The sequence below is a fragment of the Coregonus lavaretus genome (assembly GCF_964263955.1).
Source record: "Coregonus lavaretus genome assembly, contig: SUPER_35_unloc_1, whole genome shotgun sequence".
Taxonomy (NCBI): Eukaryota; Metazoa; Chordata; class Actinopteri; order Salmoniformes; family Salmonidae; genus Coregonus; species Coregonus lavaretus.
Genome location: NW_028167181.1, coordinates 2,592,564 through 2,610,350, shown reverse-complemented (window position 1 = coordinate 2,610,350; position 17,787 = coordinate 2,592,564). Strand labels below are relative to the sequence as shown.

The window sequence follows — 17,787 nt, the reverse complement described above, 5'->3', positions numbered from 1 at the left end:
AAAATAAATAAACATAATTATGGGTTGTATTTACAATGTATTGGGTTGTATTTACTCTCTCTCTCTCTCTCTCTCTCTCTCTCTCTCTCTCTCTCTCTCTCTCGCTTTCTCTCTGTACCCCCATCTCACCTAGAGTCCTATACACACCTACCTCTGTTGCTGTATGTATTCTTTACTGTGTTGACCATACACTAGTACATCTCTCTGTCCTCCCAGCCCTGTGTTACTTTGACTCTGTGGCCCCTGATGTTGTCCAGAGCTGAGAGGCGGTGTCTCCTGTGACATTTATGGTCCTATATCTCTTAATTAGCGCCACCTAACACGCCTGTCTCTCCCCCCCCTCTCTCTCTCCCCCCCCCTCTCTCTCTCTCTCTCTCTATACCTCTCTCTCTCTCTCTCTCTCTCTCGCCAGGCTGTGGAGGCACAGATCAGGGGTTTCGGACAAACCCCATGTCAGCTGCTCATCGAGCCACACCCACCAAGGAGCTCCGCCATGCAGGTGGTGAGTCACACACACTCACACTCTACCCACAATGACCTCAATTACCTGGACTAACCTGTACCCCCGCACATTGACTCTGTACCGGTACCCCCTGTATATAGCCTCCCTACTGTTATTTTATTTTACTGCTGCTCTTCAATTATTTTTTACTTATCTATTTTTTACTTAACACTTATTTTTCTTACAACTGCATTGTTGGTTAAGGGCTTGTAAGTAAGCAATTCACTGTAAGGTCTACACCTGTTGTATTTGACACATCTGGCTTATATAATTAGATTTGATTTGACACAGACACACACACACACACACACACACACACACACACACACAGACTGACCACCATACCATACCCAGTACAGACCCATCTCCTCAGTAGTGAAGTATAGATTATAGAACCAATAGAATAGCCAGGAGAGCCATCCATCAGAGAGCTGCCTTGCTAAATGACTGTCTGACTGCTAGTATGTTGAATGACTGTCTGACTGTTAGAATGTTAAATGACTGTCTGGCTGTTAATATGTTAAATGACTGTCTGACTGCTAGTATGTTCAATGACTGTCTTACTGATAGTATGTTCAATGACTGTCTGACTGATAGTATGTTCAATGACTGTCTGACTGCTATTATGTTAATTGACTGTCTGACTGATAGTATGTTCAATGACTGTCTGACTGATAGTATGTTCAATGACTGTCTGACTGTTAGAATGTTCAATGACTGTCTGGCTGTTAATATGTTAAATGACTGTCTGACTGCTAGTATGTTCAATGACTGTCTTACTGATAGTATGTTCAATGACTGTCTGACTGATAGTATGTTCAATGACTGTCTGACTGCTATTATGTTAAATGACTGTCTGACTGATAGTATGTTAAATGACTGTCTGACTGCTAGTATGTTAAATGACTGTTTGACTGCTAGTATGTTCAATGACTGTCTGACTGCTAGTATGTTCAATGACTGTCTGGCTGCTAGTATGTTCAATGACTGTCTGGCTGCTAGTATGTTCAATGACTGTCTGACTGCTAGTATGTTCAATGACTGTCTGACTGCTAGTATGTTCAATGACTGTCTGACTGATAGTATGTTCAATGACTGTCTGACTGATAGTATGTTCAATGACTGTCTGACTGATAGTATGTTAAATGACTGTCTGACTGCTAGTATGTTCAATGACTGTCTGGCTGCTAGTATGTTCAATGACTGTCTGACTGATAGTATGTTCAATGACTGTCTGACTGATAGTATGTTCAATGACTGTCTGACTGCTAGTATGTTAATTGACTGTCTGACTGCTAGTATGTTCAATGACTGTCTGACTGCTAGTATGTTAATTGACTGTCTGACTGATAGTATGTTAAATGACTGTCTGACTGATAGTATGTTCAATGACTGTCTGACTGATAGTATGTTAAATGACTGTCTGACTGCTAGTATGTTCAATGACTGTCTGACTGCTAGTATGTTAATTGACTGTCTGACTGATAGTATGTTCAATGACTGTCTGACTGATAGTATGTTAAATGACTGTCTGACTGCTAGTATGTTCAATGACTGTCTGGCTGCTAGTATGTTAAATGACTGTCTGGCTGCTAATATGTTAAATGACTGTCTGACTGCTAGTATGTTAAATGACTGTTTGACTGCTAGTATGTTCAATGACTGTCTGACTGCTAGTATGTTCAATGACTGTATGGCTGCTAGTATGTTCAATGACTGTATGGCTGCTAGTATGTTCAATGACTGTCTGACTGCTAGTATGTTAAATGACTGTCTGACTGCTAGTATGTTAAATGACTGTCTGACTGATAGTATGTTCAATGACTGTCTGGCTGCTAGTATGTTAAATGACTGTCTGACTGCTAGTATGTTCAATGACTGTTTGACTGCTAGTATGTTCAATGACTGTCTGACTGCTAGTATGTTCAATGACTGTCTGGCTGCTAGTATGTTCAATGACTGTCTGGCTGCTAGTATGTTCAATGACTGTATGACTGCTAGTATGTTCAATGACTGTCTGACTGCTAGTATGTTCAATGACTGTCTGACTGCTAGTATGTTCAATGACTGTCTGACTGCTAGTATGTTCAATGACTGTCTGACTGATAGTATGTTCAATGACTGTCTGACTGATAGTATGTTAAATGACTGTCTGACTGCTAGTATGTTCAATGACTGTCTGGCTGCTAGTATGTTCAATGACTGTCTGACTGATAGTATGTTCAATGACTGTCTGACTGCTAGTATGTTCAATGACTGTCTGACTGCTAGTATGTTAAATGACTGTCTGACTGCTAGTATGTTAAATGACTGTCTGACTGCTAGTATGTTCAATGACTGTCTGGCTGCTAGTATGTTCAATGACTGTCTGGCTGCTAGTATGTTCAATGACTGTCTGGCTGCTAGTATGTTAAATGACTGTCTGACTGCTAGTATGTTAAATGACTGTTTGACTGCTAGTATGTTCAATGACTGTCTGACTGCTAGTATGTTCAATGACTGTCTGGCTGCTAGTATGTTCAATGACTGTCTGACTGCTAGTATGTTCAATTACTGTCTGACTGCTAGTATGTTCAATGACTGTCTGACTGATAGTATGTTCAATGACTGTCTGACTGATAGTATGTTCAATGACTGTCTGACTGATAGTATGTTCAATGACTGTCTGACTGATAGTATGTTAAATGACTGTCTGACTGCTAGTATGTTAAATGACTGTCTGACTGATAGTATGTTCAATGACTGTCTCTGCTTTGACTCACACTAGCCCCTCTATATTCCTTCCTTCTCCGTCCCCCGTCCCCGTCCCCGTCCCTGTCATCCCTCCATCCTAACCCTGGGAAACGTGAGCTCTGGTTTTGAACCCGTCTCCTCTCATCATCAGAGACGGGTGAGGTGTGATTTGGGGTGTAGGTGTGGCGGATGAGGGTGAATGGATTAGCACTGTGGAAACATGGTCCTGAGCCAAACTCCCACTCTACACCTTAGACAGACATAGACAGACGGGGGGACCAGGGGAGAACCAGAGGGAGGTGGACCGGCTGGGAACAATGGCCTAAAGGTGACAGGCTTTTAAGGGGCAGGAAGAGGGGGTGAGGCGGGTGACGTGCCGAGTTGAGCCCCCCAGAGCCCCCATTAGCGCGGTTGCCCTGTGGTGCTGACAGCTGGAGACCATTGGCACACACACATATACCCAAACACACACGCACATACCGCTGCCCATACGCCACCCATGTTTACCAAACACCCCATTAGTTCCTCACCGCAAATCCAAATAATGCTACATTCATGCACAGGTTTAGGGTCTAGGGTTTCCCCCAGACCTGGGTGCAAATACCACTTGAAATCTTTCAAACACTTTTAGCGTTTGCCTGCCTGGAGTGCCAGGTGGGTGAGGTTTGCACTTTTGGGACTTTCCTATTGTTTCAATTGCAACAGGCAAGCTCAATCAAGCACAGGTAAAGTATTTAAATTATTTCAAATGGTTTTTGAACCCAGGTCTTTTTTTAAATGTTGATTTAAAAAAATGCAGGGGTAGATCAGCTTTAATATTGCAGATATATTGTGGGTTCTATCAAATTAATTGTTTGCATAATTTCTAATCCACCTAATTTAGATTTTTTATTTCTTTATATTTTACCCCCTACCGTACCATCCCTCCCTGATTGGAGTAAATTTAATGGAAAACAATACTTCTACTGCTACTTACAGCTATTTTTGCTCACATGTACAGTACATGTAGTTAAATAATGATATATTCCTAATTTCCTCTCTCTGCAAGTGCTGAATTATCACCCACAGCGGCCAATCCACCATTCATTCTGATCTTAACTCTAGCCCTCTGATGTCCACAGATTAACCCATCTTTCCCTGTATAAGGCCATTTTGCTATTTCCTTTTGCAATACATCCCTCACTGTGATGTCTTGTGACGGTCGTGAGCTGTACAGTACGGTAAGGTGCAGTATATAACAGTACAGTAGGGTGGAGTACAGTACAGTAGGGTACAGTACAGTAGGGTACAGTACAGTAGGGATCAGTACAGTACTGTAGGGTTGGGTGCAGTACAGTAGGGTGCAGTGCAGTACAGTAGGGTGCAGTGCAATACAGTAGAGTCCCGTACAGTAGGGTAGGGTGCAGTGCATTAGGGTACAGTACAGTAAGGTGCAGTACATTACAGTGCAGTAGGGGGCTGTACAGTACAGTAGGGTGCAGTACAGTAGGGTATGGTGCTGTATAGTAGGGTACAGTACAGTAGGGTATGGTGCAGTACAGTAGGGTATGGTGCAGTACAGTAGGGTGCAGTAGAGTACTGTAGGGTGCAGTACGGTACAGTACATTAGAGTAGGGTGCATTAGGGTACAGTACAGTAGGGTGCAGTACATTACAGTGCAGTAGGGTGCTGTACAGTACAGTAGGGTATGGTGCAGTACAGTAGGGTATGGTGCAGTACAGTAGGGTGCAGTAGAGTACTGTAGGGTGCAGTACGGTACAGTACATTAGAGTAGGGTGCAGTACAGTAGGGTGGAGTGCAGTACGGTTGGGTACAGTACGGTGCGGTGCAGTACAGTAGGGTGCAGTACAGTACAGTAGGCTTCAATGCAATACAGTACAGTGCAGTACAGTAGGGTAGGGTGCATTAGGGTACAGTACAGTAGGGTGCAGTACAGTAGGGTGCAGTGCAGTACAGTAGGGTGCAGTACAGCAGGCTGCAGTGCAATACAGTAGAGTGCAGTACAGTATAGTAGGGTTTGGGTGCAGTGCATTAGGGTACAGTACAGTAGGATGCAGTACAGTACAGTACAGTAGGGTGCAGTACAGTACAGTAGGGTGCAGTACAGTAGGGTGCAGTACAGTGAGGTACAGTACAGTAGGGTACAGTACAGTGAGGTACAGTAGGGTACAGTACAGTGAGCTACAGTAGGGTACAGTACAGTGAGGTACATTAGGGTAGGGTACAGTACAGTGAGGTACAGTACAGTACAGTAGGGTAAAGTACAGTACATTAGGGTACAGTGAGGTACAGTACAGGACATTAGGGTACAGTATAGTGAGGTACAGTACAGTACAGTGAGGTACAGTACAGTACATTAGGGTACAGTGAGGTACAGTACAGTAGGGTACAGTACAGTACATTAGGGTACAGTACAGTGAGGTACAGTAAAGTAGGGTACAGTACATTAGGGTACAGTACAGTGAGGTACAGTACAGTACATTAGGGTACAGTACAGTGAGGTACAGTACATTAGGGTACAGTACAGTGAGGTGCAGTACAGTAAAGTAGAGTACAGTAGGGTACAGTACAGCGAGGTACAGTAGGAGCTGCTGAGATGAGAAGAAGGGAGCAGTAGAATAATGAGGGGAGAAACGGGGAGACACTTTCCTAGACAAATAAACGAGGTTGTTGAGCAGGGCCTGAATTCCCTGTGGTGAGACACACACGTACGCACACACATGTACGTACACACATACACACACACACACAGAAAAGAGAGGTTTTGACTTCCAAGGCAACACCAGAGAAAACCCATTGGAAACGCGACCCCAGTACTGGAGCAGGAGTGCACATGAGTCCGTACTTTCAAGTGGTTAAAGGTGTCTTGTATTTCATTGTTTGGCCTCTCCGGTGGTGGTAGGTGGGCCTGGTGTGTTTGGAGAGGCAGACTGATATTCACACTACCTTTCTCTTTCCCTTCACACCAGCAGCAGATGAGGGACTTCTTTCCTTCTCGCTCTTCTTTCCTTCTCTCTCTTCTTTCCTTCTCTCTCTCGTTTCTTTCTTTCTCTCTCTCGCTTTTTCTGCCTTGCACTCGCAATTTTTCTCTCTCTCTGACTCACCCCCATTTCTATCTCTTTACACCTCTCTTTGCTGTCTCTTTCTCTCCCACTGTCTCCTTCTCCACCTTTGTATCCCGTCCCTCCCTCCTCCATCTCCATCTCCCCCTGTCTGAGTGTAGTGTGGTGTCAGACTCCAGTCCTGGCATCTCCCCATGTTGGTGGTCAGTAATGACGTTGTCAGAGTACTCTAGTAGCCCGTTAAAACAACAGAGATTTACCCCAGTGGGCCTCTGACGTTATGCATGTGTACTATGTTCCCCAGCTCACTACAAGCATCCTGCAAATGGCTCCTCAGTCTGAATAAATGCTGTGTCTCAAATGGCACCCTATTTCATGTGGAGTGCACTTTATTTGACCAGAAACCTGGTCAAAAGTAGTGTACTATATGGAGGGAATAGGGTGCCATTTGGGACACACACTGGATAATATGTGTGAGCCAAGCCAGTAAAAACAACTCTTATCAGTAGAACTGAACTCACGTCGTTTAAAGTGAGTGTCGGTGTCTTGACAAAGCTTGCAACAAATGAACATTCTAATATGAAGATAGATACAAAGGGCTTTTTATTTGACCGTTTATGCGGCGACTGATTGTTACTAATGATAAAAGTATCAAGTTCACGTCTGACCATTGTCATGTTAATGCCTATTTCCTGAAGAGACCTGAGCAAATTCTGAGAATTTTGAGGAAGAATGTTGACTTTGCTCATTGATACAAGATAGATAAATAATGTCTAGCATGTACAGTAGTCCTTCTATTTAGAGGTTCAGTACAAGTAACTACTAGTAGCCTCTTGATTCATTACAGATGGTGTAGTATGTCAGACTAGAGGAGGACTCCAGTACCCAGCAGCCCTCACTAACAGGCTATTAATGGTGCCACATTTGATGAGGCGTTACCATAGAGATAGATAGAGCACTTTAGATGGCTGTAACTAACCACAGATGCCATAATGCAACACAGATACAAAGATGAGTCCTCTATCTATCTCTGTGGGCATTACAGACACTTTTAATAGAGAGGGTTAGGGAAGGAGCACTATAACAACGTTAACACAGGGAGTTACACAGAGGAGTTTTGTGCCATCGAGGGTATTCCCTATTTCACACATACACCCACACTATACCAATCCTGTGGATTTTTCTCCTCTTACGTTTTGTCTATTCGTTTGTTTGTCTTCCGTTTCAATGCTAAGACATGTTCTTCCTTTAGTATTGACACAAACTTTGTCTTTAAGAAATAGTTTTCTTATGTTTGTTTTTCTTGCCCTGACTTATAATCGATGGCATTATGTGAATAATGGTACTCTGCTTTTAGTGCCTCAGCTTTTCTCCAACTGCCCTCCTTCCCTATAGCTTGGCTGCTGAGTGCTGCTACTCCATGCTAGCTTCCTAGCTAACTTTCTCTCTGTCCCTCTCCTCCCTTCCCCTCTCTCTCTCTCTCTCTCTCTCTCTCTCTCTCTCACTTTCACTATTTTCTGCGTGCTGCTGCTGCTCCTGCTGTTCCTCTTATCCTCCGTGCTCTCCTCCGCTGCTCCATTGGACTCCCCCTCCTCTCTGCTCCTCTCCCTCCTTCCCTCCGTCTGTCCGTTGATCTGTCCATCATCACCAGTATGTCCTCCTGCAGACCCCCCTGATGTTCACGGAGCAGATGCAGCAGGATGTCATCATGGTGTTGAAGTTCCCTAGCAACTCTCCCGTGGCCCACGTGGCCGCCAACACCCAGCCGGGCCTCGCTGCGCCTGCCATCATCACCGTCACCGCCAACCGCCTCTTCGCCGTCAACAAGTGGCACGGCCTCGCCGGTAAGAGGGGGATTGTAGGAAATGGAGTCTAAAGTAGGATTATCTTGTAGTGGTCAGCAGGCCTGAAATGTAAATTTAACCAATTCATTGAAATTCAACTAATATGTAGGATATGAGATATCAAGGATATACTATTTTTGATCATAAGTCTGATTTCATGTAGCACATCAAGGAATGGTACACAAAACAGATAATTTTGGTGCACACAGTTGAGGACTAAACGTTTGTCCACACACAGTGTCATATCTAAAGGCCTTTAGTCAGTATTTATCTTTGTGTATCTCAACGAGAGCAGCCGAAAGGCTTGTCTCTTTCATCTTCCCAGGACAGGACGTTGATTTCTGAGACAGTTGAGCGGTCCTCCTAAAAGGCAGGATCAAATGTGACACGTGCACTCTGCAAGCGTTAGGTTTCACTTCCACTTTGATACATCAAGACCTCACTCTTCATGGTTTATTTACTAAACATCAATCCTGCTGTGGAATAACAGGGAAGGTGATATGGGATGAAGTCGGAAGTTATGAAACTCAAAGACGATGAAGATTTGTAGATCTCATTGAATTTGGAGTATTTTGTTGTGATGAATTGATTTCATGTGATATTGTTTGTAGTTAGATCTTGAATTATGATATTTGCATTATTTTAACTTGTTTATGGTATAAATCTGTATTAATAAAGGATGTCCAGAGTGAGTCACAGAAAGAGTTAAAATGTAAGGATTCACGATATTATCTTATTAACTTGTTTATGTATTACTATGTATTATCAGAGTCAATTTGGAGTCACAGAAAACAGTTTTACAGCTAAATGTATCGCTTTGGTAGAGCACTCTGGGGGACAATAGTCTTTGAGTGTGGCAAATTATGTTTTAGCATTGCCCATATTGAACACAAGCCCAAGTACTCCACAGGGCCAAATGACTATGATATTAAACCCATCCTTCTTTCTGCATCCCTCTCTCATTCCTTCCTCCCCCACCTCTCTCTTTTCGTCTCACTCCATCTCTCTCTCTCTCTTTTTTTTTCTCTCTCTCTCTCTCTCTCTCTCTCGCTCTCTCGCTCTCTCGTTCTCTCTTTTTCTCTCTCTTTTCTCTCTCTCTCTCTCTCTCTCAGGTCATCAAGGCTCTTCGGTGCAGGACCAGCAGTACCAACTGCCGGTGGAAATCGACCCTCTGATAGGTCTGTCACTTGTGTGTGGTGTCTGTGCGCACTTGCGGGTGTCACTGCGTGTGTGTGTATATGCATTAAAGTGAGTAAGTGTATGTGTGTATGTATCTCTGGGTGTCTCTGGGATTCATTGTGATGACCAATGGCAGTGGCCCTGGCCAGCAGATTGCTGTTGTTTTTCAGCCTCTGCCCAACAACAGCCCGCCACCCCACCACCACCCCCCTGTCCTCTCATCTCCTGAAATAAATCCTCCACTCTGCTCTCTCCTCTGCTAAACCATTTGCATGCAAATTGGAATGCAATGAGCTGTGGCCCGGACTGGTATTTCATCATCAACCTCTCTACCTCTCCTCTATCCCTCTCTCTCTCTCGCTCTCCCTCTCTCTCTCTCTCTCTCTCTCTCTCTCTCTCTCTCTCTCTCTCTCTCTCTCTCTCTCTCTCCCCCTCTCTCTCTGGTTTAATTTGAGCCGGGGAAAGGATGTGTGTCAGTATAAATGAATATGAATGGAGTAATAATGTGTGATTGAGAATGCGCGGCGGGTGGATGTCAGGACAATATGGGTGCCTCTCATCACTCACGAGTTGATGAGGAGCGGAGTGCTAGTAATGTATAGGATGCATCATCTGGGAGAGAGAGGTCAGAGGCAGAGCTCTAGTGATGTATAGGATGCACTGTCTGGGAGAGAGTGGTCAGAGGCAGAGCTCTAGTGATGTATAGGATGCATCGTCTAGGAGAGTGGTCAGACGCAGAGCTCTAGTGATGTATAGGATGCATCGTCTGGGAGAGAGAGGTCAGAGGCAGAGCTCTAGTGATGTATAGGATGCACTGTCTGGGAGAGAGTGGTCAGAGGCAGAGCTCTAGTGATGTATAGGATGCATCGTCTAGGAGAGTGGTCAGACGCAGAGCTCTAGTGATGTATAGGATGCATCGTCTGGGAGAGAGTGGTCAGAGGCAGAGTTCTAGTGATGTATAGGATGCATGGTCTGGGAGAGAGTGGTCAGAGGCAGAGCTCTAGTGATGTCTAGGATGCATCGTCTGGGAGAGAGTGGTCAGAGGCAGAGCTCTAGTGATGTCTAGGATGCATGGTCTGGGAGAGAGTGGTCAGAGGCAGAGCTCTAGTGATGTCTAGGATGCATCGTCTGGGAGAGAGTGGTCAGAGGCAGAGCTCTAGTGATGTATAGGATGCACTGTCTGGGAGAGAGTGGTCAGAGGCAGAGCTCTAGTGATGTATAGGATGCACTGTCTGGGAGAGAGTGGTCAGAGGCAGAGCTCTAGTGATGTATAGGATGCATGGTCTGGGAGAGAGTGGTCAGAGGCAGAGCTCTAGTGATGCATCGTCTGGGAGAGAGTGGTCAGAGGCAGAGCTCTAGTGATGTATAGGATGCATCGTCTGGGAGAGAGTGGTCAGAGGCAGAGCTCTAGTGATGTATAGGATGCACTGTCTGGGAGAGAGTGGTCAGAGGCAGAGCTCTAGTGATGTATAGGATGCACTGTCTGGGAGAGAGTGGTCAGAGGCAGAGCTCACTCTCGTTTATTGTACTCTCTCTCCTCTCTTGTTTTCTCTCATTCTTCCTCTCTCTGTTGCTCTCTGGTTGCTCTCTAGCCCTCGCAAATGTTCACTCCTTTTCTTTTCTCTCTCACCCCCTCTTTCATTTTCTCCTTGTCTTCGCTCTCTCCCTCTCTAGCTCTCTTTCTCTCTCGTTCTCGCTCTCGTCCATACACACACATTTTTCCTCTAACGGTTGACTAGTTAAAATGCCATTCCCACCCGCTCATCTTCATCCAGATCCATTTCTCCCCTTTTATGGCCCTCCTTTTCATATACAGTGTGTGTGTGTGTGTGTGTGTGTGTGTGTGTGTGTGTGTGTGTCGTATCAAATCAAATTGTATTCGTCACATGCTGTGTAAACAACAGGTGTAGACTAACAGTGAAATGCTTACTTATGGGCCCTTCCCATCAACACAGAGAGAGAAAATAGAAATGATAGAAAGATAATAACAGGAGGAATTAATAAACAATGAGTAATGATAACTTGGCTATAAACACGGGGTACCAGTACCGAGTCCATGTGCAGAGGTACGAGGTAATAACTTGGCTATAAACACGGGGTACCAGTACCGAGTCCATGTGCAGAGGTACGAGGTAATAACTTGGCTATAAACACGGGGTACCAGTACCGAGTCCATGTGCAGAGGTACGAGGTAATAACTTGGCTATAAACACGGGGTACCAGTACCGAGTCCATGTGCAGAGGTACGAGGTAATAACTTGGCTATAAACACGGGGTACCAGTACCGAGTCCATGTGTAGAGGTACGAGGTAATAACTTGGCTATAAACACGGGGTACCAGTACCGAGTCCATGTGCAGGGGTACGAGGTAATTCAGGTAGATATGTACATATAACTAGGAATAAAGTGACAGATAATAAACAGTAGCAGCAGCATATGTGATGAGTCAAAGGAGTTAGTGCAAAAAGGTTAAAATCTTACGGCTTGGGGATAGAAGCCGTTCAGGGTTCTGTTGGTTCCAGACTTGGTGCATCAGAGCATTTTGAGGATCTGAGGGCCCATACCCAATCTTTTCAGCCTCCTGAGGGGGAAGAGGCGTTGTCGTGCCCTCTTCGGTCCTTCGTTTCCTGTAACCCACGATCAGCTCCTTGGTCTTACTGACGTTGAGGGAGAGGTTGTTATTCTGGCACCACACTGCCAGGTCTCTGACCTCCTCCCTATAGGCTGTCTGATCGTAGTCTGTGATCAGGGCTACCAACGTTGTGTCGTCGGCAAACTCACCAACTGGGGACGGCCCGTCAGGAAGTCCAGGATCCAGTTGCATTTAGACAGGTTACCATGGCGTTCTTAGGCACAGGGACTATGGTGGTCTGCTTCAAACATGTAGGTATTAAAGTGAAGACACTTGCCAGCTGGTCAGCACATGCTCTGAGTACACGTCCTGGTAATCCGTCTGGCCCTGCAGCCTTGTGAGTGTTAACCTGTTTTAAGATCTTACTCACATCGGCAACGGCGAACGTGATCAAACAGTCGTCCGGAACAGCTGGTGCTCTCATGCATGGTTCAGTGTTGCTTGCCTCTTTGCACTTATTACTGAAGCCAGTGACTGATGTGGTAAACTCCTACTGTAAAATATTCCAGTCTACGTTAGCGAAACAGTCCTGTAGCTTAGAATCCGCTTCATCGGATCACTTCCCCATTGAGTGCGTCACTGGTACATCCTGTTTGAGATTTTGCTTGTAAGCAAGAATCAGGAGGATAGAGTTATGGTCAGATTTGCCAAATGGAGGGTGAGGGAAAGCTTTGTATGTGTTTCTGTGTGTGGAGTAAAGGTGATCTAGGGTTTTTTCGCCTCTAGTTGCACACGTGACATGGGCACTTGCATAGATGTGCATGCATATTTCTGAGTCCATTCAATCTTTTAATAATAACAAAAAGCCCCTCTACTTTTTTAAATTTTTTTCTTCACACTCGGAATGGACGACTGATTCTATCTCTGCAACTCACTCACAGCTCTATTTTGTCATTTTTCAGCACCAGCCCACGCTCCACATCACATGTATAATGCGTGTGGTGGGGTGATATTTTCTGAACGTGTCATTTATGTATTTATACTTCTCACATTCCACAAGGAGCTTCAGTTTAAACACAGTAAATTGTATGTGACTGGCGGGGCGGCCGTGGCGGGGGGAAATGTTGATAATTGGTTGAAATATTCGTCAGACATGGCGTGCTGGTCTCTGTCAGGGATGCCTGGGCCGGACCCACACCTGTTCATCTTGAGTTAGAGCAGAAGAGAGAGAGGAGAGAAGGGGAGGATAAAGTTACAGAAGTCTAGAACCTAATGTGCCTGTTTGTTCCCTGGAAACAGATTAAGTCTAGTCCCGGACTAAAAATGATTTTTAATGGAGATTCTAATAATGATTTAGGATTAGACTTAATGTTTGTCCGGGAAACTGGCGCAGCGTATCTTAATATCTTACCCACTACAAAGCACATGATGATAGATGGCTACATCTGCAAGGCCAAGGAAGTGCATCAGTCCAAAACAGACATGGCTCTGCCTTTGTTTTAGTCTGTTATCTCTTAGTCTTTTATCTCTCTCTCTCTTTCTCTCTGTCTCTGTCTCTCTCTCTCTCTCTCTCTCTCTCCAACGAACCTCCAACTCAGTGATAAGGGGCCAAAGTGGATTTAATTTATGTTGTCCTGACGATGCGAGGAAGTCTCTTCTCCTTCTGGGGAGAGAGAGAATATGCACGCTCATCGTTACTCAAACTCTTAGGCCCAGTGGAAAATGTGAAACCCTTGTAAACGCCACGTCCTAGATGTTTTATGTATTCCCTCACAAATCAAAATGGTGCTGCTGCCGTGGCGACGACCGTAAGTAAACGCCATGCGTGACAAATGTCATAGTTGGTAGCTCCAGTAATGGTCTAATGTCCTTGTGAAAGCGATTTAAAGCGGTGATATCTTAAAAGAAAACTAACAGATTTTATACAATATGTTTTTCCTCAGACTTACCTGCTTTACTTAATGAATTACTGTACAACATCTCAGTCTGTATATTTCTCTCCCTCACCTCCCCCTCTCCCCTTCCCTCTCCCCTCTCTCCCCCCTCTCTCCTCCCTCTCACCTCCCTCCTTCTCTCCTCCCTCTCCCCTCCCCCTCCCTCCTCCCTCCCTCTCTCCCCTCCCTCCCTCTTTCCTCCCTCTCCCTCCTCTCTCCCCCCTGCTCTCCCCCTCTCCCCCCTCCCTCCCCCCTCTCTCCTCCCTCCCCTCCCTCTCATCTCCCTCTCCCTCCTCTCTCCCACCCTCTCCCCGCTCCCTCCCCCCTCTCCCCTCCCTCTCACCTCCCTCTCACCTCCTTCCCTCTCCCCCCTCTCTCCTCCCTCTCACCTCCTACCCTCTCCCCCCTCTCTCCTCCCTCTCACCTCCCTCCTTCTCTCCTCCCTCTCACCTGCCTCCTTCTCTCCTCCCTCCCTCTCTCCCCTCCCCTCTCCCCCTCTCTCCTCCCTCCCCTCCCTCCCTCTCTCCTCCCTCTCTCTCCCTCTCCTCCCCCCTCCTCCTCTATCTCCCCCTCCCTCCCTCCACCCCTCCCTCCCCCTCTCCTCCCCCTCTCCTCCTCTCCTCCCCCTCTCCAGCCAGTAACGTGGGGACCCACCGTCGTCAGATCACAGACCTGTTGGACCAGAGCATTCACATCCACTCGCAGTGCTTCATCATCACCGCAGACAACCGCTTCATCCTGCTCTGTGGTTTCTGGGACAAGAGCTTCCGCGTCTATTCCACTGACTCAGGTACATCCTTTTAGAAATCTGCTCTACCACAGTCACATCAGAGTTCTATGTAGTCAACCCACCCAGATACAGCCCTTATGTATCTGTTCATTAAGACTTTGATATAGTAATCTGACCCAGGTACAGTCTTTATACTATTGCCTCTACAGATTCTTATTCTCTTCTCTAACTCAGGTACAGCCCTTACAACATAGCTCCATATGAGCACTGTGTATATCACTGCCTCAGAATCAGTCCTTATTCTAGACTCTACTAGAATCTAGAATTCTAGAATCTAGAGCGTCTTCAGTGTCCAATTAACTTCACCAATCACTTCACAGCCCCTAATCATCGGCCCTTCCACAAGACACCTAATCCATCAGGTACAGCCTTTTATAGTAGGTATAGCCCCATTAGAGCCCTGTTTACTGTACTGACCCAGGTACAGCCTTTATAGTAGCTATAGGTATAGCCCTATTAGAGCCCTGTTTACTGTACTGACCCAGGTACAGCCTTTATAGTAGCTATAGGTATAGCCCTATTAGAGCCCTGTTTACTGTACTGACCCAGGTACAGCCTTTATAGTAGGTACAGGTATAGCCCCATTAGAGCCCTGTGTACTGTACTGATCCAGGTACTGCCATTATAGACTCTATATTTCCATTTAGAGCCCTATGTATTCCCACTACCTCTCTATTTCCCACTACCTCTCTATCCCCCAGCTACATCTCTATCCCCCAGCTACATCTCTATCCTCCAGCTACATCTCTATCCCCCAGCTACATCTCTATCCTCCAGCTACATCTCTATCTCCCAGCTACATCTCTATCCCCCAGCTACATCTCTATCCCCAGCTACATCTCTATCCCCCAGCTACATCTCTATCTCCCAGCTACATCTCTATCTCCCAGCTACATCTCTATCTCCCAGCTACATCTCTATCCGACAGCTACCCCATCTCCAACCCCATTCAGACCCACTCTGGAGATCTACATAAGGCCTGTGATTCAATTTCGAAAGGGCCATGCTCTCTATCTCTCCATCTCCTATAAAGGGGAAGAGAGGGAGGGAAAGAGGGGCGGGGAGGTGAAGAGAGAGACCATTGTGTGTCTGTCTCAGGGGTGTGAGACCGGAACACAAACACGGTTTTAATCATACACGCGTTCAACAGCTGCTGTCCCGCTCCCCATAGCCCCCCAGGTTAAAGAATAGGACTGATTTGATCAATTACGACACTTGATTTGGAAACAGCGACACACTCCTCCCTCTCCACCTTGCTCATAGTGCCCTGTTGATTGAATTGAATCTGAAATTGAAGTGGGTGTGGGTGTATTTAAAGGCATAATTCACCCAAATTACAAAATTACATATTGGTTTCCTTACCCTGTAAGCGGTCTATGGACAAGGTATAACAGCAATCCATGCTAATGTTTTAGCATTTCTGGCACAAATACCATTCAAGCCATGGGACTGATATTAGCATTTTCCTCGCCTCATGTTCAAATCATCTACAAGTGACTTTGTTGAGCTTTGCAATCAATTTTAAATACTTTTTTTAGATACTTAAAACCTGTAATACCTACGTGTTAGAAGAAGTCTTAGATTTGGCATAGTTACTGCGCTGTGCAGAAATGAATCTATAATTATGAATCCATAATTATTTTCCAGTGTATAGATGAACTGTCAGACATTTTTAATATTACACAGCTATGATGTCTTGGTTAACTGTGTCTGAGCCAGACCGTGCACACGGACATACACACACACACACACACACACACACACACACACACACACACACACACACACACTACAAATATCCCTCTCTTAACAGACAGTGAAGCTGACACCCAGACAGAAATACACCCTGTGTTACAGAACAGTGAAGGGTGTCTGCAATACTAAATAAATATACACTGACTGACTGTAGAGGCCACAGTATGATGACGGTAATGCCTGTTAGACAGCCATGCTGCTGTTACTACAGGCCTGCTATCTGACAGCAATTACACACAGACACACACACAAATATTTATACTCCTGTGAACATCAGTTTGAGGCTGTGAGCTCATCTGGAACGTGTAGAATATATATATATTTTAATATTTTTTTGTGGGTAGATCAGCTTTAATATTGCAGATAGATTGTAACTTCCATCAATGTAATTGTCTGCATCACTTACAATCCCCCATATATATTTTTTCGCAAATATATATATATATAGTACCAGTCAAAAGTTTGGACACACCTACTCATTCAAGGTTTTTTCTTTATTTTTACTATTTTCTACATTGTAGAATAATAGAAGACATCAAAACTATTAAATAACACATACGGAATCATGTAGTAACCAAAAAAGTGTTAAACAAATCAAAATATATTTCATATTTGAGATTCTTCAAATAGCCACCCTTTGCCTTAATGACAGCTTTGCACACTCTTGGCATTCTCTCAACCAGCATCACCTGGAATGCTTTTCTTGTTGGCTGCTTTTCCTTCACTCTGCCGTCCGACTCATCCCAAACCATCTCAATTGGGTTCAGATCAGGGGATTGTGGAGGCCAGGTCATCTGATGCAGCACTCCACCACTCTCCTTCTTGGTAAAATAGCTCTTACACAGCCTGGAGGTGTGTTGGGTCATTGTCCTGTTGAAAAAAAAATTATAGTCCCACTAAAACCAAACCAGATGGAATGGTGTATCGCTGCAGAATGATGTGGTAGTCATGCTGGTTAAGTGTGCCTTGAATTCTAAATACATCACAGACAGTATCACCAGCAAAGCACCCCCACACCATAACACCTCCTCCTCCATGCTTCACGGTGGGAACTACACATGCGGAGATCAGCCGTTCACCCATACCGCGTCTCACAAAGACACGGCGGTTGGAACCAAAAATCTCACACTTGGATTCCAGACCAAAGGAAACATTTCCACCGGTCTAATGTACATTGCTCGTGTTTCTTGGCCCAAGCAGGTCTCTTCTTCTTATTGGTGTCCTTTAGTAGTGGTTTCATTGCAGCAATTCGACCATGAAGGCCTGATTCACACAGTCCCCTCTGAACAGTTGATGTTGAGATGTGGCTGTGACTTGAGCTCTGTGAAGCATTTATTTGGGATGTAATTTCTGAGGCTGGTAACTCTAATGAACTTATCCTCTGCAGCAGAGGTAACTCTGGGCCTTCCATTCCTT

General features: G+C 45.2%; 1 protein-coding gene across 1 annotated transcript in view; it reads left to right on the top strand.

Moving 5' to 3' along the window:
• Positions 1 to 17,787, top strand: part of LOC311109957 (lipopolysaccharide-responsive and beige-like anchor protein) — a gene marked incomplete at its 5' end in the record, with an annotated part of 56,688 nt that overhangs the window by 12,714 nt on the left and 26,187 nt on the right. Inside the window, 4 exons of the mRNA XM_084188474.1 lie at positions 413 to 502; positions 7,964 to 8,141; positions 9,254 to 9,319; positions 14,461 to 14,616. Of these exons, the coding sequence (XP_084044600.1) occupies positions 413 to 502; positions 7,964 to 8,141; positions 9,254 to 9,319; positions 14,461 to 14,616 (490 nt within the window). The remainder of the gene's footprint in view (positions 1 to 412; positions 503 to 7,963; positions 8,142 to 9,253; positions 9,320 to 14,460; positions 14,617 to 17,787) is intronic.